Source organism: Taurulus bubalis (assembly GCF_910589615.1).
Source record: "Taurulus bubalis genome assembly, chromosome: 15".
Taxonomy (NCBI): Eukaryota; Metazoa; Chordata; class Actinopteri; order Perciformes; family Cottidae; genus Taurulus; species Taurulus bubalis.
In genome coordinates this window covers 23636845-23661456 of record NC_136603.1, presented here as the reverse complement: position 1 = coordinate 23661456, position 24612 = coordinate 23636845, and the positions used below count along the sequence as shown (strand labels likewise).

Below are 24612 nucleotides of genomic sequence, written 5' to 3'. Positions count from 1 at the left end.
GGGCTTATAAAGTGTCATAAAGTGTCTCTATTAATGGTTTTTACATCATTTAGATTTATACTTAGTTATAAGCCATTCATACTTAGTAGTGTAGTGTGGTAGTAGTAGTAGTGTAGTGTGATAGTAGTGGTAGCAGTAGTAGTGTAGTGTGATAGTAGTATTGTAGTGTGATAGTGGGGTAGTAGTAGTAGTGTAGTGTGATAGTAGTAGTGTAGTGTGATAGTGGGGTAGTAGTTGTAGTTGTAGTGTAGTGTGATCATAGTAGTAGTAGTTGTAGTGTGATAATAGTAGTAGTAGTAGTAGTAGTAGTAGTAGTAGTAGTAGTAGTAGTGTAGTGTGATAGTAGTTGTAGTAGTAGTAGTGTAGTGTGATAGTAGTATTGTAGTGTGATAGTGGGGTAGTAGTAGTAGTGTAGTGTGATAGTAGTAGTGTAGTGTGATAGTGGGGTAGTAGTTGTAGTTGTAGTGTAGTGTGATAGTAGTAGTAGTAGTTGTAGTAGTAGTGTAGTGTGATAGTAGTATTGTAGTGTGATAGTGGGGTAGTAGTGTGACGTGTGTCTGTGACCCACAGGGAGAGGCTCTGGTCAAAGATCAAACAACCATCTGACTGGGGAAGGCAGCAGGAGCCGGGAGTGACGTCATGGCAGCAGAGAGGAGCGTGCGCCGCAAGCAGCCCAGCTGTGTGCGCGCTCTGTGTGTGTGTGCGCGCTCTCTGTGTGCGCGCCCTGTGTGTGTGTGCTCTCTGTGTGTGCGCGGCTCTGAGGTGACAGTGGGCTAGCTTTCACACAACAAGGAAGTGGAGGACATGTCGTCCAACTGAAGGCACGAATAAAGACGAAGCCGTCGACTTTCTCTCGAGGTGAGGCGCACGAGCAGGAACTGAGTCTGAGTGGCTCCCTTTGATCGGGAAACGTCACGAGACAGAACCACGGAATACATTGTAGCTTTCTCTGCTGATGGGCCCTATCGCTGCGACTGAGTCGATACATTGTCGATGACTGGAGGTTCTGTATGTTTCTTTTCTCATGGGTTCATGTTCGCCATGTGTTTATATATGAGAGGAAACAGCAGTCCCTCCTGTAGCGGTGGTCATGTTGAAGTCTGGAGGTCCAGATGCTCTTCTCAGCCCAGAACACCGGGCACCAGGCGTGTTTCACTGCGGCCATGTAAGGGAACATGCACGGAGCTGTGAGGGTAGAGATGAAGCCTGGGGACTCGAGTGAACACATTAGTTATTCATCCAAGCGCGTTGTAAAAGCTGGCTCGGGAAAGTATATGAAAACGGCATCGCCTCCCAACAGGAACTGCTATGGAGAGAGTTGGTTCACCCACTACCGGTCTGGCCTGCTCTCTGGGGACATGTGTGCACTGACAGTAAACGACTCACTGCCTTTCCCTGGCTAAAATACATGTGTTACATATATGGGTTCAAAAGGCTGGTCTGGATGGCGTGTTCAGGTTTCTAAAGGAATTAAAAGAACTCATCCATGTGTGATGTTTTTGTGTGAAAAAACACCACCAGGATTCACTAGAACCCTGATTATAACCAGGAGAGCAATGCATAGTCATTTAGAAAATAGAGAAAACCAGCAAATCCTCAAATTTGAGAAGCAGGAACTAGAGAGTGGTTGAATAGTCCTGATGGGCAGGTGGCACCTTGCATGGTAGTTCCTGTCATCAGGGTGTGAATGTGTGAAGGATGACATGTAGTGTTAACGCCTTTTGAGTTGTCGGAAGACTAGAACAGATCTATACAAGGCAATTTACCATGAGTTAAAGAGTAATCAAAATGCTACTTTAAATGTGATTAAAGTTTGACTTTCCGCTCTCTGTTCAGTTCAGTTCCTCCCCTGTCCTGTACTCGCATGTCAAACTACCTGTTGCTTTGAAGTCGTGTGTCGATATAACTGAGCAGTAGAAACAAAAAGACAAAGCAGTCTTTAGCACTCGCTTTGAAACCTGGCACTTAATGGGAGTTGTGACCTTTCCATGCCCTCACTGACGGGTCTCCTTATTTATCTCTTGAGCTACAACCTTTCTCCTCTGTTATCATTTCCTGTTCTTCCCTCCTCCTCTGCCCCTGTACCTTCCATGTGATGTTCTCAGACTTCTGATTGGTCCTTCCAGCTCCAGTGCTCACGGTTTTAACCATGTATCCTCGTGTTGCCACTCTCCAAGCAGCTTCCTCTGAGATGGAGATGAGGCGAGGCAGCGGCACCATGTGTGTGTGTTCCCCATCAGCCGCCTCCGCGTGAGCCACATCAGCCGCCTCCGCGTGAGCCACATCAGCCGCCCGTCACTGTCGTTGTCAAGATTCCTTTCCAAACATGGCGTCTGTTCCTCCTGGGATCCGCCTGCTGGTGTCCTTCGACAGAGACCAGTGGTGAGTCCCAACCTGTGTGTGTGTCTGTGTGTGTGTGTGTATGTATAGTCTCTTTTACATAGTTAAGTCTGTCCTCTGAATTTGTTTTCTGCCAATTTGCCATTAATGTGAAGCTAATGTAAACGTGTGAGTTGTTTGCCAGCTGTTTTAGTTGTTGGAAATCACTTTATTTGAATGTGAATTCAAATTGTGTTATTTATTCAGATATTTCTGTGCAATATGGACATTGTATCAATCAGCACATGTGGGCTGAGCGGTAATGTCAGGCAATGCATTCACATGACGTGTGTCACTGTGGATGGTGCGTAACAGAATCTGAGAACAGGAAATACTACCTTGAGTACATTCTACTAAGGGCTTTGGGCTGCCTTTGAAATAGTTTGTTGACATAGGAGTGTATGCTAGATGTAGTCATCTACTTTCTTGGATCGTTCACGCTTTGACGTCATGTAGCAGGTCTCCAGGGGCTTACATTGTAGGAAGTTACATAAGGTTAATCTTAATGAAAGGATATTGAATATATTTCTTATTGTTGACATATCCCAAGAGAACTCCCCTGTCTTTGGTGGTCAGTAAATCATTTTGTAATTAGAACGAGCTCCATGAGTTAAAGTCGGCATTAAAGAGAGATCCGTGTGGCGCTAAATCCTCCAGGCAAATATGTCCTGAGCGTTAGTCGGACCTTGTGGAGTAACTTGCTAAACCGTTATGAAATGGCGGTAAACCTGAACACAAAACACAGCATGAAGATGAGTGTAAACTTGACTGACCTAAAGCAAACAGAATGTATTGCAAATAAAAGTACATCTTGAAGTTACAGGATATCCTGTAGGACACTGCAGGAGGGTGTAACGTTGGCAGCTGATAAAGGACGTGTTTAGCTTTGTCAAGAATACAGATGGCTTTGTCAACATTAATATAGCAGCAAACAACTGTTGCTATGTAAAAATATAGCCAATGCGGTCAGATCAGTCTCAATGTTAATAAATGCACACAGAAGGATTCACAGATTGTGTGATTTATATATAAATTAATCTCTACAAAAATTTGTATATAAATACAAATGGAATCGACAGATAAAAAACAAGATACATTGTTTGTAATATATTTATTGTTTTAATAAAAGTAATAGAAATCCACAAATGTAAGTTTAAAAGGATTTAAAAACATTTTTGGACGAGTAATGGACCCTAAGCTGCTTTTATATGGAAACCAAAAAAATTCTAAAAGCACTGCACATATAACTCTAAAACTCATTTTCATTCTTATTTGGGACTAAAAAACACATAAGTTTTTAACATTTTTCTTGTGTTCCATTTTTAGTGCCAATAGAATGATAGTAGGTAGTATCCCTTTACATTTCTAATACTGTGAAGTAATGCAAAAACACACCAAATACAATGATATAGACTTTAGGTCCTATGGGCCAGCCCTACTTTCTATCACACAAATATCCTTGAATATCATCTATTTTCACTAACTGCTGTGGATTGCGTCGATTGTTACGTTTGATATGTGGAATAATCTTTGTAAAGGGATTTCTGAAAATCTGTGTGCTGTGGTTTTAGTCTTGTTTGCAATAAAGAAGATAACGCGAGCTTTAAAAAGAAATACAGGCGTGAGCTGTTCCTGTCACCCTGCACCTCAAACTGAAATTGGACATGCTGGTTTCCTCCAGAGGGTCAGTTTAGTCCTCACTGCTGCCCTCTTGTGTTTCCTCTCTGCAGGTACAGAGCTCTCACTTTCATCCTCACCTTCCTGCTCTACACCAGCTTCCACCTCTCCAGGAAACCCATTAGCATCGTCAAGGTAACATATGCTCCTTGTTGGAGTATTCTTTACACATGCATGGCATCAGAGGCCCCTTTAGGGACAGGCTTTGGTGATTAACAGTAGCTCAAAATGCTGTGATGTATGGGAAAGTTGTCTATTCTCTATGTATTTATTTGTCCCTACCGGATAAACATGACATGCATATGAATCCACACAAACAGTTTCCTGACAGTGATACACCCTATAGTCAAAAACTGAATACTAAATTCAGTTAAGATTTCCATTGATGATAGTCTTATTTGGAGGCTAGTATTAAACTCGGAACATGGAATTAACCTTTTGTGTTTCACCACCACTGTGTACTAAAGGAAAGCATTGTATTTGAATGAGGAGCTGTGGCAACACATACTTACAGTGGAGGATTGGACATGTTGCTTTTATCTCTGTTATTAACCCCACTGTTTCTAATCGATGTTTATTTAATGAGGCAGTGGAGACAGATGTAATAAAATGTTCTGAATGTAAACTCTGTGACCTTTTTTAATGCTGTGCAGATTGATTTTAGACGGTTTGGTATGACCTGGTCTCAGACTAGCTTAATTTTAGGAGTCTGCTATAAAAAAGTGAACTCCTCAAAGTGGAAGCTACTCAACCTGATAGGAGGAGAAGCCAAACTATCGCACATGCTGTCTTTGGTCAAAGCCAGAGTTTGGATTGATTTTAGATTTTATTGACAAATGGTGCTATAAAGATTTCTGTCTGTCTCTCTCTGTCTCTGTCTCTGTCTCTGTCTCTCTCTCTCTCTCTGTCTCTGTGTCTGTCTCTGTCTGTCTGTCTCTCTCTCTCTCTCTCTTTCTCTCTCTCTTTCCCTGGTTCTCTCTGATCTACATGGTGTTTTCTCTGATTGCTGCCCTCCTTGTTTGTGTGGACAGAGTGAGCTCCATAGGAACTGCTCATCGGTCAGTGAGCTGGCCACCATGGCCTCCAGCAGCCAGCAGCCCTCACTGCCACCCCTCCACACAGACTGCAGCTGGAAGCCTTTTGGTTCGTATCTGCTTGACTCCTGACATTTTGGGGTTTTGGGGGAGTGACAGACAGATGTATTTTAGTGCAGTAGTTGGCAACCTTTTTGATATGAAGTACCATTTAAAATGTTCTTGTTGATCGGTGTACATATTCAACATCAAGGTTTCCTTTGAGTTTAATTATGACTGCACAACAAAATTAAAATCTCAGAGTAGGCTGGGTCTGGGGTAAAAATAATCCATCAAACCACCGTAAATAACAGGCATTTACGTGCCAATGGCTGTGAAAGAGGCCGCTCTAGTCCACTGGTTGGTTTATCCACCACGTGCCACTAGGTTTCCTACCTCTGTCTCAGTATTAGTCAATCAACATGATACTGTTCTGCTAGTAGACCAATGTCCCTTTAGCACCCCCCAGTTTGCTAGACATTTGGAAATAGAATTGTTAAATACTAATGATAATAGAAGGTGCAGAGCATGTAGCAGTGCACTGCTGCTGTTTAACTTGTTTCCTTCAGCTTTGCTCATGGAAGAACGAGGAAGCATAAAGAATAACAAACACAGCTGAAGATGAGCTAAATCTGATTTACTGTTCCAAACTAAACAACTCTTCTTTCTATTCTCAGATAAAAGGAACTACAAACAGCTGCTGGGGACCATGGACTACTCCTTCCTCTGTGCCTATGCAGTGGGAATGTACCTCAGGTAAGATGGCAAGAAGAAGAGGGACGTTTTATTCATGGGTGAAGAATAGATTTACCACACTTTATGAATGCATGAAGAGTATATACTTACAACACACTACTAAATAGAATGATATGTCAGATGGGGTGGTGAAAATCAGTGAAATCTGTCAACAGATACACTATTAATAGAGAAAGCCATTCAACCTCCTGATATAAAGCTAATGGTAATATTCACCCCAGTGCACATGCATCCACACAGCATGGCCACATCTGAAGAGAACAACCCACCTCTCCTTGCTAGCATAAGTCCAGCTCAAATTAAAAGTAGAAGCAGTAGCTAGTAGGTCTTCCCTTGCAGAAGTGAAGAACTTTCCAGGTAACATATCTAGATCCACAGATGAATACCAGGTGTAAATGTGGCCTTTGATATAGCTCATTAAAACCTAATCAACATGTAGAACTTGTATTTATGTCGGCATTATGTTGTGGGGGTTTGGGTGCTGTGATGATGTCACACATTGAATCTGCTTGGTTATGAATAGAACATTTTGGTGTTCAAAAGCCTTGAAAGACTCACAGCCCCCACATTCATCCTCCCTCCTCCCTCCAGGCTGAATTAACCAGATTGTCTTATAAACTGCACTTCCGTGGCTGAAGCAGAGGAGCTTTAACAAAATGAACTACTAAAACGCCATTGTGTGTTGTGGAGAGCTGAACGTATTCATCTGCAATCAATGTATTCGAATCTATTCTCGAACTCTAGATACTAATGTTGTATGTTGATTTCCTTTTGGTGTTCCTGACGGAACGTTCCGTCTTTTCATGTAACGAACAAGAAAACCCTCACTAAGCACAAACCTCCACCAAGAATGCACAAGCTATACACATTTTCATTTCATTGAAAAATAGTATTGAATTACACAGAGTTCCAGTTAGTTCACAGTAATGCTCCAGGTCTAGCCACTATGTACAATATCTGGAATGAAACAAACCACGTTTCCTGTTGTTTTTAATGACATTTTATAGATATCTTGCTAACAAACTGAACCGAAAAATAATCTTATTGGTGAAGGTAAAAGCTTGCATGTAGGGAGACATTAAACAACCTTATTGATGAGAGTAAGTTATGGTTAATATAATGTCCCCACTGTTTCATGCAGCGGCATCATTGGGGAGCGAGTGCCCATTCGCCTGTACCTCACCGTGGGCATGCTAACCAGCGGCCTGTTCACCTGCCTGTTCGGACTCGGTTATGTCTACAACATTCACAATCTGGGCTTCTATATATTTGTGCAGGTGAGACACATATTATTGCAGTAGTGAATCATGAAAAACACTTTTGGGACTAAAGGGATAGAGCTTCTTTCATGGTTGCTGTGTTACCTTTCAGTAGATGGTGATCAGCACATAATCATAGTTGTATATACCGATACAGGCTCACACTAATTACGTGTGTAGCCGTGTTTCTAATACCTCATTATCCTCATTTATTCTTTTGTGATTTCAGGTGGCCAACGGCTTGGTCCAAACTACTGGCTGGCCCAGTGTAGTGACCTGCATCAGCAACTGGTTTGGTAAAGGAAGGTAAGTCGAATCATTCCTGATGGACTTTTACAATCACCGATCATTAGGAGCCAGGACTGAATGTCTCTGAGTTAAATTCTACTACTGTTTTAAGTCGATCTTACCAGAGCTGAGCTCTCTACTTCACAGTGGGCTCTGATAGTGAAGCGTGACAGTACAGCTTCTGTTCATTCTCTCAGTGTTGCACTCATTATCCTCCACACCGATGCAGCGGTTAGCGTTTAAATGCCTGAGTCATTAGCGGTTGCTACCCTCCATGAGACATATGCTAACCTATGGTTATGCACATATAGCTTCTGTACAGGCCTCCGCTCTTTTATTTACTTTCCCAGCCACCTCATCCATGACCTCACCGGCCTTTCCTGTGCCCGCTGTGTCAGTCGTTCTGGTAAATTGGAAGGAACAGAGAATTTCTAGCTGCGAACGCCATCATCTTTGGCCCAGCAGAATCTGGTCCTCTGATTGAAGATCCTCTGATTGAAGGACGACCCTGCCACTCCACCACTGAGCCACAGTCACCCCAAGAACTCAGTCACTAACACCCTGATGTGTCTGTCTGTCTGTTAGGCGTGGCCTCATCATGGGGCTGTGGAACTCTCACACCTCCGTTGGAAACATCCTGGGCTCTCTGATCGCCGGCTCCTTTGTCTCTTCCAACTGGGGCCTGTCCTTCATCGTCCCGGGGCTCATCATCGCAGTCATGGGCATCGTCTGCTTTTTCTTCCTCATTGAGCGTGAGTGCAGCCTCCCCGTTGGCTGTAGGGCTTTTACAAGTGGTTGCCAAATCTAGAAATATGGTTGCCATTTTTAGTCACTTTATTTTAAGTAATCAAGATACTATGCAGTTCTACGTCAGTTTAGAGGTGCAAGATTGGGAGCATTTTAATTTCCTAGTAACAACTCTCAACATGGCGACCCCTGAGCTGGCGGCTCGTAGCTAACATTTCGTAGCTAACATTGCGTAGCTAACAGTACAGCAAACAAGCTGACAAGCTAACAGTGTTTACCTGAGGGTGGGGGCCAAATTCCCACGATGAGGCGGACTTTTTGCTGTAACCGCCCTATGAGAGCAATGCAGATTGGCAGCAGTGAGCTAATCATGCACGAACATGCACGTACATGCGCGTACATGCACGTACATGCACTGAAAACATCTACGGACCACCCCGAATTTTTCAACAAAGCAAAAAGAAGCTTGGAACAAACCACACAGAGGGAGATAGACTCTAATATTGTTCCATTATTAAAAATGAACATGGAAGAATAAAAGCTTTATTACAATATTATTATGTGTGTTCTATGTGACACACACTTGAATGTTAAATGTCATCAGGTAACATATCTAATCTCAACTCCTGGTTTCCAAAATAGCTGTTTTTGTGTTCTTCACAGATCAATCAAAAATGAATGCAGCGACTTGTTGGTTGCTTTCTCATATGTTCTCTGTCTTTCATATTTTGGTAATTTTCCGTCAATCTGCACATTTGTTTGTGAGGTTTTATTTGTAATTTGAAGAACTATATTATTTTCTTCCCTATTCTGTTTAAAACCGATTTCTGTCCACATTGTAAACGCACCAACTCATGTGCATTCCCACACTAATGGTTTATACAAAGGCCTTTGGCTTTAATTGTGTATTTGGCTGTTTTAATTTAATGTAAGGGTTAGGGTTTGCTGGCTTCATGAAGAAGAGACGCAGCTCTTAGCAAGACTTTGCAGGCTGAACATTGACCAGCATCATTAACTGGATCTTTTTCTCTCTCCAGATCCAAATGACCTGAAAAGCATGTATGCTCAAAATTCTTCTCCAAGAAAGAATGTAAGTACAACAGAGTTCTTCCTGTTTCTTTCTTTAGTTAATGGAAACGCAGTTGCCACATTTCTTTGTGTTTACGTTATTATTTCTCTGCATGGTGTCGATCAACTTCTTTTACACTTAATTGTCACCCTATTGTTCATATATGTTTATATTTTTAATATTTTGGGGTTTTCAGTTATTCTTCTGTCTTAATCTTCGATCAAACGCTGACACAAGAATTTCCTTCAGGAAAAATAAAGTTATATCTCATCCTATATAATCTTATCTTTGAGCATCTGGCGTTGCTGCTTCCACTGACCACTAGACATGTTGTTTATGAACAACAATACATGTGAAAATTTTTGTTTTTTAAATGAAAAAAAAATGGAGAGCCAGCGAACATGAAATGAAGTGTGGTATAAACAAGTCAGGACAAAAGGCCATTGCTTCCAAACAGAATTTGGAGTCTCCCTCATGCCTTTTGGTGAACTCTCTTATTTATTTAAGCCGGAAGGAATGTGGAACATGTGAATAAATGATTGCTTTTCTCTTCAAGCAGGTTCCAACCAAGAGTTGGAATGGCGTGAATGGAGAGACGGAGGTGTATCTGCAATACAAGGACAACAAAACCCAGGTGTGTGTCAGTGTGTGTTTGTTGTGTATTTCCACCTTTTTCCCAACTGAGCGCCGCTTCCTTCAAAACAGGGAAAGGAGCACAGTGACAAAACAAGTACAGACTAGTTAAATCTCATGTTTATGTATGAGCTCAGCACAAAATTTACCCAAAGACAACTACCAGTCACCAAGTTGAGATAAGTTAACAGATAACAAAGACTGATTTTTAAGGGATCTAAAACATGATCACTAAATGTTACATTTTGGATTTGGTAAAAGAGCTATTTCATCGCACTGAGAATGATCCATCATGCATGGACAGAGAAAGCACCTGGTAGGGCTCACCAAATAGTTGGACGCTTTGAAGCTTCATTCCTCGACATTCAAATTGGAAATGAAAATGCTGCGCATCTTTTTGGCTTTTTGGTTATTCACCATTCCAGTGGTGGTTGGTGGGATCATTTTAGACTCGTGTGATCCAACTATTTCCAATAAATTCAGAACTTTGTGAAGTCCTAAATTCTCAAATGCTTTTATCTAACAAAACAATACATTTTTGTTTTAAAAACAACATTTTCACTAAAATCAGTGTGTTTTCTACACACAAAGGGAGGCATGCACCTTAATAGGCAGCATAGCAGCAATCTAGGAGCACCGTACATTGCATTTATATAACCACAATAAAATCTATGTTTTTCATTGTATGCTCAGGTTGATAACAAGAAATGACAACAGACACTAAAAGCTTAACCTCAATAGAAGCTTTGAATTATTCAAGTCAAGTAATGAACTGCTTTAGATTTAACAATTGTACCAAATTAACTGGTTACTGTTTAAATGAATGACATTTAAGTATCAAACTGAATCTTCCTGCCCAACACTTTAATGAGTTGCATTTTAACATGTTGTGTAATTTATTCAGGTGTACTACTATTACGAGGATAGTGTTACAAACAGGAAGATCAGTTTCTTTAGTGCTTCCAGGCGCTTTGTGGTTGCTTCAGCAGTAGTTGGTCTACCTACCAGATTTCGGGGTATGCTGGCTAAACACTGAAAAATGTGGAGGCGGAATCCAAATGTCCGTGCTCTGACTCTGGACTGAGCCTTTGACATAAGTAATACACTCTCTGCTGCTGCAGCAACAGTGCTTATGTTCCCTTGCAGACTTGATGAATATTAGATTTTTGGATTCAAACAGCCCTTGGTACTCCAGTAACAATAACACGCCAGTCAAGTCCACTGCGAGTGCAGGTGAGTTAGGACATTTGGATTTAGTCTCAGGGTTTCTTGAACTTTTTTGGAATTATAGTTGGGTTGGGTTTACCACATTCTTTCATTTCTATTTCTTTAAACTTTAGTTGTATCTTTTAGTCCCCTAATGCATTGGTCCCTACAGTGAAACCTTCCCATCTATCACACCAAATGAGTTGGCAGTCCTAGAGTAATGCTTGCATTGATATTATTTGACACAACCCCCCCCCCCCCCCGATAATAAGGAGGGTGTTATAAATGGTGAATAATTGGATGGTCGTCTTTGATTGCTCTTCAAATCACAGTTTGGTTAAGTTAACTCTGTTTCTCTTTCATTCATTGTCACACAACGTGCCAGAGGTCAACATTCAAATGTTTCTGAACAACCTCATTCTTGGTAAAAAAAAAAATCACTAGAGCCTCCACAAAGGTACTGTGAATGATTGGCTGTTGACTCATTGTTCATTTAGTAGGTGGACTGAGTTGAAACAGCTCCTCCTGCAGCCCCTGAGCCTTCTATCCAATTCAGTTTATTTTGTATAGTGCAGAATTACAAATATGCCTAATGTGCATTGAAGAGACATGAATTTGTGGAGAGTGGAGCTCAGTGCATCCTAAGATGTCTATGAACCAAAAGTAACCCCGCATTCAGTGAGTGCAGCTCTCTAGTGGGGTAATATGGTGCTATGAGATCTCTAGTGGGTAATATGGTACTATAAGATCTCTAGTGGGGTAATATGGTACGATAAGATCTCTAGTGGGGTAATATGGTACGATAAGATCTCTAGTGGGGTAATATGGTACGATAAGATCTCTAGTGGGGTAATATGGTACGATAAGATCTCTATAGTGGGGTAATATGGTACGATAAGATCTCTAGTGGGGTAATATGGTACTATAAGATCTCTAGTGGGGTAATATGGTACGATAAGATCTCTAGTGGGGTAATATGGTACGATAAGATCTCTAGTGGGGTAATATGGTACGATAAGATCTCTAGTGGGGTAATATGGTACTATAAACTCTCTAGTGGGGTAATATGGTACTATAAACTCTCTAGTGGGGTAATATGGTACTATAAACTCTCTAGTGGGGTAATATGGTACTATGAGCTCTCTAGTGCGGTAATATGGTACTATAAGCTCTTAAGATATGATGGTGCATCACCAGTTGAGGCTTTGTAGGTGAGGAGAAGGATTTTAAATATGATTCTTGATTTTATTGGAAGCCAGTTTTCTTAGTTTTTGTTAGTACACGAGCTGCAGCATTCTGGATCAACTGGAGAGATTTAAAATACTTTCCAGAGCAGCTTGATAATAAGGAGTTACAGTAATATTTTTTTTTAAATATTACGTAGGTAAAAAAAGGCAGTCCTTGAGATGTGACTTCTCCTTCTCTCCTCCAGAGTTACGACACAGAGCTGTTGTTGCCCAGGGACAGTGTGTGTGTTCCCATGCAGCCGGTCGTAGTGGTGAAGAGGGAAGTGGAGCCGACCGCCATCAGCTTCATGGGAGCTCTACGCATACCGGTCAGACTCACTCACTCACTCACTCACTCACTAATTGCAACTAGCAATAACAATGCCAAGTAATAGCAGTAGTAATGTGCATTAATGAGGCATGAGTTCATACAGAGGAAGTATCTGTCTCTTCAGCTGCTAAATGTTCCTCTGTGTTCACCAGCTAGTCTCTGACGTTGTCTGTCTGCTGTTTGCTGCCTAGCAGGCAGCGCACATGAGTTTCATACACATACTAGTCGAACCCGAGAGTCTACACATAGATTGGACTGCTGATGCTCTAAAAGTGTGGGAACATATTCTGATGGCTGTGTGTGTCTCTGCATCAGACTGGGTCTATAAGGTTAAGAGGTCATTGTTGTAGTTTTACTGCATCAGGGTAGTGGAGGCAGACAGACGTCATTAAGTTACAGAAACAACTCGTGTTGACGTGTGTGTTTGTCTCTGTAGGGAGTGATCGAGTTCTCTCTGTCTCTGCTGTTCGCTAAGCTCGTCAGCTACACCTTCCTCTTCTGGCTGCCGCTCTACATGACCAAAGCAGGTGAGGACCACACACAACTACAACCATTAACTGCTCTTCAATTTTATTTGAGTCCGTTTATGTTCTTCATCTGCTTGTTATACATTCTTAACTAATATGTTGTCAAACATTAAGATAACCAGTGTGTTAAATACGGGGATCTCGATTGATTGACCCACAATTTCAGGGGGTCTCAAAATCACAAGACAATTATTTGTCACTTGCAAGTGTCACTAAAATGTCTTTTTCAAGCTTAATGCAAAGCTGTTTTCATAATTCAAAATACAAAACATGTATACACAAATATGAATCATGAGGCGATCGTAAATTGCCCATAAATGACACAGCCAGCCAGATGATTGCCACACTGAAGGCAACGCATCTGGCATAAGACTCAGAATAACCCAGCAACGGGAAATCAGAGACCGTTGCCTTGATACCCCGGATCATAGATCATACGTGTGCACTTGTGCAGAACTCAAGACTTCGGTAAGAAGAGGGGAAGCACACTTTGGGTTTTCATCAATGATGAAACGTGGTTGAACTTGATGGACGATGTTTCCCTGATGTCAAATATTAAATGTAAAGATCCCGGCCATGTTATCTGTCCAGAGAATTCACAAGTGTTTATGTTGCTGCTACAAAGAAATGCATTACAGGTATGAGGTCATCAGCAGACGCATGACAAAACAACCAGATGGTATTCTTATTTTAACTTGTGATTTAAACCAAACAAACCTCAGATCTGTTTGAGCTAAATCCCACCAGCATGTCCACCACTCCACCAGAGGAAACGACACACTGGACCATGTTAACAGGATTATTCCACACTTTGGACAACCCAACCATATTTCCCTGCTTCTGCTAGATACTTCTACCCAACGGATTAAACGAGCATAACCATCAGTAAAACAATTAGTGTGGACAGATGAAGCTACAGCTGCTCTCTACAGGACCGTGTCAGTATCCACATGATGAGAGTGAATATGAACATGTCCTAACCAGCTAACTGATGTCATGTGTCTAACCCCAGCACCTCCTTCTCTCTGGTGTTGAACCCTGGAGCCCACCAGGGCCAAGTGATCAGACCCCTGCTGTTACATACAAAGACCAATGAGACTTCATACAGAGAGGAAATCAACAACCTTCAGAGTGGAGCTCAGAGAACAGTTCAATGTCAGTAAAACCAAGGAGCTGATTGTTGATTTTAGAAAAAATGAAGTGAAGACTACAGCAATGGAGCTAAGAGGAACAAGTTAACTGCTCTAAGTTCCTGAGAATGAACAACCTGACATGGTCCTCACACATCTCCATCCTGGGGAAGAAAGCTCATACACAGCGGTATTTCTTAAGGAAACTTAAGAAGACCACATTTCTGTGCTACGTTATTGTTGACTTTCCCAGCAATAGAAAGCATCCTGAATGAAACATTACACACTGACCAGGACAGGAGGTGATTTACAACTACCCACACATCATTAGTGGTAACATCTACTGAGCATCAGTGATACTGGTGAGAGGAGGAGCCTGAGAAGAGCTAAAAGGATATTAAAAGACTAGTCTAGCCAGCCACTGTTGCTGCACCCTTATACACATCCACACACATTGGGGCAACACACATTGCCCCGAGAAAAGTGACAGATTTTGGTATCTTTGGAAACAACATCAGCATGTCAAGTCCCTCCACACTAAGATGGGGAAACCATTGTGTTGTGGACCTGGCTTTGTGCACAGGGGCATTGCATTCGGCTGGGAATCAATACAAATTATTTTGGAACAGACCTTTTTTGTTTTAGATTTCTTTCTCCTTTATTAGACTGGACAGATGAGAATGATAAGATGTACCACGGCTGAACAGACTTTCCCACAGCATTATCACGCTGTCTGCAATGTGATCACCGAGCTGCAGTATCTCAGCCTGACAGCTTTCTGTGGCTCCTGAATAATGTCACATTGTACTGTGCTGATGGACTGTGTGTATGCAGACCAGCCCAGAGAACTGAATTTGTGGTTGTGTGTCTCTTAGCTCACCTTGATGCTAAGAAGGCTGGAGATCTCTCCACCCTGTTTGACGTGGGAGGAATAGTGGGTAAGTGCTTTTCTTAACATTTTCTCTTTTCCTGCTCTTATCTGCATGCTTGTCTTTTTTATTCCCAAATTCTCTTACCGTCAGTATTTCTTTGTAGTTTTGTGCTCCATGGTTAGTATACAACTTGATATACACGTCGCCTCTCTTTTATTGTCTCTGTGTGTGTGTGTGTGTGTGTGTGTGTGTGTGTGTGTGTGTGTGTGTGTGTGCCCACAGGGGGGATCTTGGCCGGAGTGATCTCTGATAAACTGGGGAAGAGAGCCACCACCTGTGCGGTCATGTTACTGCTGGCTGCTCCTACCGTAAGTTCCCACTGCGCTGCTGCTACGCTCATCCAGAAGCTAAAGTCACATGTTAGATTAGGACATTCAGAGTCATGTTTTTACTGCTTACAGTAAGTGGATTCTGTGTCGTGCATAAAGGTGACTGATGCACGACACAGAATCCTTAAGCAGGAGCAGACAGAAAGTGGTACTGAGTCATGTTTCCCTGCACAGGCCTCTGTCTGCATTCAGACCCCAGCAAACACATTTCACTGAAGACAAATGTCTTTGTTAGCAGTGCAGCAATAGACAGTCTTTTGTTCATGATGTACAGTACATTAAGAAGACATACAGTATTTATTCATACAGATTCTGATAACTCAAAGTAGCTACAGAACAGTGGTGACAAATTAGAAAGAGATAGCCTCTTTTAACTTGAGCTGAATGTGTAATGCTGATGCTATTGTAGTTCCACATGTTAGTTATGAATAGTGACTGAACATGTGCGTGTTTTGACTGTCATGTTCTCTCTTGTCCTGCAGCTGTACGGCTTCTCCATGATCAGTGAGTTCGGCTTGGGGCCAACCGTAGGTAAGAGCCAGCTCTCTCTCTCTCAGACGCTGAATGAGTAGATGATCTCTCATTAGTTTGATTGGCTGTAAAATATTCAGTGGTAGTTTTGAGAAGCAAAGAATTGTTGATTTTCTGGTTTCAGATTGTTTAGTAAGAAAACCAGATAGATCTTTATGTTTTGTCATCATATAATTAATAGCTTTGGTTGTTTGGGAACTTGCAGAATCGTATTAGTATGTTTTATTACAATAATGGATTAATCAATTGTTGATTAAACAAACATAAAAAGATAATTTAGTAACAGACCTAGTCAATGCTAAACCAATATAATTTCATTTTATTAAGTGTTGGTTTTGTGTTATAACATGTCATTTTATCTTGTTATATCACAAAATTATAATATCTCATTAAAGCAAACATTTATTGTCATATTATAAGTTGATATGTTGTTATAACAAGAAACTTGAATGATGTATAATAATAATATTATGATATAATAATGACAGAACATTGGTGCCTACTTGGGCTGGACAATTTGACAATGAGTGGTTTATATGGTTTGATTAAGTTTTATACTCTGCAAAAGTATCATCTTTACATTAAACATCTTTATCCACTTATCCTGCCAAGAGGGTTACAACCTCTCTAACTTTACTTTCATGTTTAAAGCCCGGTACAAATGTGTGTTTATTAGATTACACTAATCCTAGATTAAAATGTAATAACATATTTTGACTGCATAGTTTTATTGTGGCTACAGTACTTCAAACAAACCTGTATTGTAGGCTATTGAAATCCTGATGCAAGAATACATAGATATTTAGCCACAAGGCTGAGGATAGATACAAGTTTACTCTTTTAATTAATCAAATATAAATATTGTTATTAATAGACACATTATATGCACTTAAATCCAACAGCTGGACAAAGCGAGTAAAACTGCTTTAGACACCATCTAAATGTAGGCCGGCTTCCACTTGAAATAAAACATACAAAAGATGTCGCTTGTGCATACTGTATGGTACAATTACATTAAATTGAGGGGAAAGCTAAACAATGTAAACTACAAAAAAGAGATTGAGTAAAGCTTTAACATGAGCAGATATATTAACCAATACATTATTGGGGGAGTTTTTCCTGATCCGATGTGAGGTCCCGGGATAGGGATGTCATGTGTACAGATTGTAAAGCCCTTCGAGGCAAACTTGTATTTTGTGATGTTGGGCTATATAAAATAAACTGAATTGAATGAACCAATACATTTTAAAACATGCTTTCCACTCAGGAAAAATGGAGCGTTTGGATATTTGTGATCAATGTCATTTTTTGCAACTGGACTATTTATGTATTATTATCTATTGAGATCATTTAGAGTAGGACTTGTGTAGCAGAAGCATAACGTTTCATATCACATGCCATATATTCAAACACGTATGTACGTATACATCTATCATTTATTTAGTTTATCATTTATTCAAGATTTTCTATTAACTTTAATTTTCTGACTGATAGTGCTTAATAAAGTCAAATAATATGACATCACTCCAGAAAGTCTGAGGTGAAATCATTGCTTTCCGGTCCAGTCAGAACAACGGAGACACGCCCTGATATATATTATGATTATCATAACGTTGTCCTCAGGGGAAGAATGCCTTCTAGATGTGCTGCCCACAGGGTTGGCTCCAAACAGAAGTAGTATAAAGGTGATCAAAATGCCACACATATGTGCAGCAGGAGTGCAGTGGATGTGGGTGAGTGTAGAAAGTCCGTAACTGAAAGCCGAGGTACAACGTAGCCGGTGTGTTTCCTCAGGCATGCTGTTGGTGTGCGGATGCCTCGTCAACGGGCCGTACTCCCTCATCACCACTGCAGTATCTGCAGATTTGGTAAGATTGTTCTAACTCTAATTCCAGTCATCTGAATGTGTAGATGATGATGATTTACTCAATCTGCACAGGCCCCTTTTCTCATTCCCTCTCTCTCTTGACCCTTGACCCTAGGGGACCCACAAGAGCCTGAAGGGCAATGCCAGAGCGCTGTCTACCGTCACCGCCATCATCGATGGCACAGGATCTGTAGGTCAGTACCACTGATCAACAAACAATTAGCTTTCTGTACTAAAACACACGATCGGTGACTGTAGCTCACAGGGAGCGTGGTCCTGTAACCAGAAGGTAGCCGGGTACCATCTCGCATGTGGAAGTGTCCTTGAGCAAGACACTGAACCGCTTCACAGCAGCTCACTGCTCTCAGGATGGGCTCAATGATGACAGAGACCACATGTCATGGATGGATGTAAATGTGTAATATGACGAACAGATACGAATTAAAAAGCACAATTCTACTTAGGAGAACATGGAAACAACAATAAGTAACTCCTACCCTGTCTGTAGCACTCTTTTCAGTCATTCCCCCAAACAGATGGTCACTGTAGATTTTAGTAAATGCAACTCAAACTGGAGAAAATAGTGCATTTGTTGGGAACTATTTTCAGTGGCGGATTAATGCATGTGTGTGTTCATGGTAATGAGGGAACATGTCATCCAGTGCAACAGTGTTGATTAGTGATGCGTTTTTAATAAAAATGACATTGGGAAATCAAAATGAAATATCACTAACGTTATATTTTAATAATCTGGTTAGTGGTGTTCATGTTGGCATATCTTCTCAATTCAGGAATTCATGGAGTTTTAAAATGGTTATTTCCAGGCCTGGTAAAGTCCTAGAAAAAAATCAAATTCCAAAAGTTTAGTAAAAGTTATGTAAATGTGTTATATTCATGTGTTCATGACGTTCATTTACGCTGAGTTTGAAATAATTAATATGCTTTTAAAAGAAAGACTCAAAATATAAGCAGGCATACATACAGGCATCTATATAAATGTTTATTCTTTTAATCAAACTATTGTCTCATTCATTTGTGTCATTTAAGGTTTACTGTATGCTTTGTATTCTCATTGTTAGTTTAAATACTACATTTACTCACTTTTTACTGTTTACACCCAGATTTCACTAAATGTTTGCTCATGGAAATTTGGTTTAAAGTCATGGAAATCCATTGGTCAGAATGTGTATGAACCCTGTCACTATGTCTGATATATATATATTTTCATTCATGCATTTATGAACGTGTTGAGATAATCCCCACTCTCTCCAATGACCTGGTGTGTGTGGTATCTCAGGTGCAGCGCTGGGCCCCCTGCTGGCCGGGCTCCTGTCTGCAGGTGGCTGGGATCAGGTCTTCTACATGCTGATGGCTTCAGACTTCCTTGCTCTGTTGGTGAGTGTTTTAAAAACTACAACAACAAAGAATCCCTCCCAAACAAAGTAGTAGATACATCTGTGAGTTGTCTTTAAAGGTGAACTAAATAATGTGGCTCATTCACCAATATGGGGTTAGATCAGCCTCAATAATATGGAATGCACACAGACAGAAAAATATTTTTCAATGCACACAAACAAATTATTATATATAAATGTAAAAAGAAATAATCCACTTATTAAAAAAGATTCATAATAATATGTCTGATGCAGACAAATATCTCTGGTTATAAATAAATTGGATAGAGTTGGATAGTTGTTCCATTTATATAAAAGCGGTTGAACAGGCATTTACAAACTGCTTGTGAACTTCACTGCATTCTTTTATGTCTTTGATGTCGATGATTCTAAACAAGCAACCAAATTATATGCAATAATAATATGCAATAAAAATAGTGAAGCTACTTCTTTTTACATTTTTCAGCATTTGTGCTGTATTGGATAGTGATGGAAAGGCCAGGCAGAGAGGGAGAGTGCTTGTATGTGCATAGATTCTGTTCTTACCTCAGAATAAATCTTGAATAAGAAACATAATTGAATGTCATAATCTTTGTAAAAACTGCGTGAGTGTTTAAAAAAAAGAAATGTCTGGGTCTGAGGTCATTTTCTCAACTTTACATCAATTCTTAAATTCCCCTTTTTAATGGAACTTGCATATGATACATACATGTTGTTTATCAATTTGCAGAACAATCTCAGCTCTCTATATAATGAGGCACCATTGTCCTACGGCACAAGTGTAAAGTGATAATATGGCCCTAAAGCTGAAAACTTTAAGCTCTATTTTTTAAATTCTTCATATCTTGTATGAAACATAACTTTGTTTGTCACTACTTTCACCAAAATGAGATCAGATGTGACTGAGGAATGACTCACACTACAGACCAAGCTTCAGGGGTGTGTGCAAATGAAAAATGAATATTACAACAGTTTTAGTTTTCAAACAAAATATTTACTACATATTTACTATATATATTTGAGTCAAAATATGTACTAAAAATAAAAACAAACTATTTACTATGTTAACACAATGTGCATGTTTGTGCATGTACTCTGTCTGTGTGTACTATGTACTCTTTACCAGCGCATGGTCGTGTGTTACATTGCGCAGAGTAAAACTGAACAGCTGATCTGATCTGCGCTGAACTGAGGTCTCTCTCACAAAAAAAAAGTGTTTTTCTGCAGTGTAGGTAGGTTGGTAGGGCTGTCTTGTGTCTAACTGAAAGCCAGTGTCTTTTTACAGTGTAGGTGGGTAGAGTGTTCAATGGTTAGTTTCAAACAAAATGTCGATGGACAGACACCTGAATGGACAAATCACGGTGAAACAAACTCCACAGGCTGTGAGCTCCTGTGAGAGACAGTAGGAGCTCACAGGAGCTCACAGCCTGTGGAGTCTGGCACATCCAGGAACAGCTGATTCCTATTTCTGTGACGTTTTTTCACGGAGCTATTAATAGAAACATCATATTATCCGGGTTAAAAGGGTTGGTGAATGACGGTCATTGCTCTTATAATATCATGTGATCAAAATCCTGCGTCACTCGTTGGTCCAGCAGGCAGATGTGTTCAGATGAAGTCAATGGACACTGCCGACCGACCAAGCTGGTGAACACATTGAAGCTAAAGAGAGCCATATCTAGCTCAAAGGAGAGGGAATATGATATATGATGTATGAATATCGCATTTGTGGATACAAACAACTTTTGAACTCCGCTTTAAGTGCACATTGTGATACCAGCAGTATGTAGGTAATATATAACCTACAACAAGCTTTAGTAAACTCAATAAATTAACCACTGTTTGACTGTGTGCAGCTTTTGCTCCGGCTCGTGACGAAGGAGCTGACCTCCAATAAATCCCACCCCATCTCCGCTGTAGAGTAAGTCCTGCTTCCTGTTTATCCTGTTGCTCTGTCCTGTTGTTGTTGGATGTTCTCGCTTCCCTTTCATTCCTTTATTCCTCGCAGATTGTGAATCATTTTGGTTTATATTCAAACAAAGTGACTTGATGGCGATTCAATCTATCTTTATATTGTATTTATAGTATTCATAATACAGACCAAGCACCAGTTAGATAGCAGTGTTTAATGAATAAGCTGTAGGCCTCACTGTGTGGAAGAGACTGGATCATTCTTTATGTGGAAGGCAACATCGACTTGACTTGACTATGATATGTTTGTTATACAAAGATTTCATTTTATCCAGCTAATTGAGTCAGTATCAGCCAAATATCTGTGCTTCAGGTTTATTTACCATGTTGGGATCTTTTCAGACATGAATGTTAACAATACTTTATCAATAGGATGTTAATGTTTGTCTCTACTTCACAGGTTGAAGGAGCACTGAGCACTTTGATTGCACTGCCTTCACGTAACACACACACAAACACACACACACACACACACACACACACACACACACACACACACACACACACACACACACACACACACACAAAAACACACGCCCATGATGCCAGCTGCAGCAGTCCACTGTACTGGCGTCCCTGAGGAAGAGCTGAAGCTGAAAGTCTGGCTGGTGAACCAAAAAGAAATCTGTCTGGAGGATCGTCTTCACATTCTGTACTTTACTCAACTTTCTTTGCCCTTTTCTCACCGCTTCTTTCTGCTGTTGACCTGTTTCCTCTGGCAGCCAGTCTGAGCTTGGCCGGGGATTGACAGATGTATGAAACTGGCCTTACGCGTATATTACAAGTAGAGAGACTTGAGATATTTATTTTGGATAGCAATCTTTGAAACAGCAACTTCCATGACTGTCCTTATGGATCCTACTGTAGTGATCCTCCTTTCCTTCTCCTTATAAGCACATGAAACCTGACCTAACCAAAACAAAACACCTTGAAGCGTAAGGTCAGGTGTACACCTCTCCATCTTAAACTACACCCAAGGGACCGTTGTGTATTTGATGCCAGCCTCAGCGCTGCAGTGGTTCATGGCGGCGTCTCGTCCGCGTGCAGACCTTTACATCATTGCTCATTGGCAGCTTCAGAAAACAACAACAACCGATCAATCCTTCAGGATGGTTCAGGATCGGGTCCTCAAGATGAGGTTCCTGCCAGACCCCCAAAAAATGGTTAACAGCAAACATGTTTGTAATTCAATTTACAGGAATATAATACATTTCTTTGATGTAAATAAAAACTTCCATTGCAGCTTCCACGTTGCCAAACAGTGACTTAAGATGGACCGATAGAACGCTCACTACGTAATGTTTAGTAGCTGTGAGATGACTCATTAAAGCTTCAACCCCTTTCACACATGGAGTCTAGTCTGGCTGAAAGGTCCTGGAAGATATTGTAACTCTCTGACTGTCTGTGGACACGGAGCTGGTCAGACTGATGCTGTGAGAGAGAGAGACACAAACAAGACCACTAACTCTCCTCTGTGTGGAAGTTGCTGTTTCAGTGTCTTCTTTGCCTTACTGAACCAAAGACATTGTGGAGATCATGTTCATGTAATTTAATTAATTTAAGTCATTTAAGTTATTCCTGTTGGTTTTGTGTCGGTTTCTGATTTACGTTTTTATGAAATTAAGGCACCAAAGGTGTATTTTTATATAAGACCGATGCAGATGAGGATGTATGTTTTCTGTGAGATATTATGAATGTAATTCTTGTTAAATTAGTTGACTAACTTGTCAAACCTCATAAGGACATGTTTTTCAGTGCAATGGTGATAACTTCGGTTTGTGTTTAAGTAAGTTGTTAAATAAAGTCTTATCTTCTGATTTAAGCATAATAAATCCTATGAATGAAAATCTGAACACTAAGATAAAAAGCTCACTGTTCGTGATTTTGATTTTATTCCCTGACACTTCTGATTATGTTCAGTAAATTGTATCAAAGTAAAATCAAAGTAATTTAATATTCTGAGCGTATTCATTCATTATTCACTACTCATAATGCTACATGTTGTGTATATTTATTACATGTCAGTGGTAGGCCTAGTACTTGAAACATTGTGTGCCTTATTTGTTGTTTGTCTTTTTTCCAGGCACTTGCTTTTGTAAAGAAATAACATCCAAATGTTTCCTTGCTTTTTGGGGAACTAACAATAAACACATTGTTTTCTTCACTCGACTGTCCTGGGTTGTGTTTTTGATGTCTCTTTGCAGCGTTTACTCAGGTCATTTACTACAAGCCTTAAGTCTCAGCTGGAGGAGGCAGGTGTTGTCTAAAAATGATAAACTCAACACACAATGAGCTGTGTGAGACACATTGCACCATAGCTTTCATCTAAACTGCCTGTAATAAGACCTGAATTACACACGATGGCGCCAGAGCTCACCGTGGCCGTTCTGTCTACCCTGAGAGAAGGAATCAAGGTGGTTGGGAGATTTACTGTATGAGACACGGTGGAGGGGAAAGCCCACTATGAGCAGATTTCTCTGAATTGGGGAAATTAAAGTGAGCCATGCTGTGAATTACATTTCAAGCGTTCACCTTTTCATGAAAAATTGTAAATCGCCATTGACGCAATGCAAAAATGATTCTTACTGAAGAATAATGTGTGAGACTTTCATTGATACAGATGTCTGTTTAGTGTTTAGTGGCCCCGTGAGGGAACACAATGGGGATGGAGCCTGTGGCCCGCTGGTGAAAGCCCTTTGCATTTGCAGTATTGTGGTAACATTGTGGTGAAAAGTGAAAATGTTCAAACCCAAGACTTATTCCTGGCTGCATCGTTTCACCAAATGGAAATTTTCTGAATGTCAGACACGTTTCCCGCATATTTGGGGTCTTTGGAAAACTGAATTTGAAATAAACTTCTGTGGGTTTAAAAACGCCTCGGCTGCAGAGGTTGCCAGACTTCTGCTCTAAACGCCCTAAAACCTTTTAAAACCAATCTATTTTTAGGTCTTTCCTCGAAAATGTCATCCCCAAACTAAAAAGGGTGTATCTGTGCAACCACTAGGGCTATTTGAATAATTTGGGTTATAATAAAAACAGGATGATTATTTCTTTGAAATGATGCAGCTGTAAGGTCCAACTCTAACCCAGATCATAGCTCAATATGTGAACATTCTCTAACCCAAATCATAGCACAATATGTGAACATTCTCTAACCCAAATCATAGCTCAATATGTGAACATTCTCTCTGCAAAGGCTGACTTTGATAAAGTGAAGCAGAACAAAGTTAGAGAGGGTTTAGAACAGAGAACATTCAGGCGAGGACTCCAACATTTGATTGAGGCAC

General features: G+C 40.5%; 1 protein-coding gene across 1 annotated transcript; it reads left to right on the top strand.

The window, feature by feature from the left end:
- The first annotated feature begins 840 nt into the window (after window positions 1-840).
- Window positions 841-23284, top strand: slc37a1 (solute carrier family 37 member 1). Its single transcript, XM_079230641.1, has 21 exons — window positions 841-858; window positions 2178-2382; window positions 4110-4191; window positions 5088-5199; window positions 5807-5885; window positions 7027-7162; window positions 7374-7450; window positions 8018-8184; window positions 9217-9269; window positions 9808-9882; window positions 10786-10824; window positions 12520-12642; window positions 13081-13171; window positions 15177-15239; window positions 15456-15541; window positions 16045-16093; window positions 17888-17961; window positions 18076-18154; window positions 19258-19355; window positions 21211-21275; window positions 21726-23284. The coding sequence occupies exons 2-21, from the start codon at window positions 2327-2329 to the stop codon at window positions 21739-21741; spliced, it is 1620 nt and encodes a 539-aa protein (XP_079086767.1). The 5' UTR covers window positions 841-858; window positions 2178-2326; the 3' UTR covers window positions 21742-23284.
- The last annotated feature ends 1328 nt before the right edge of the window (window positions 23285-24612 follow it).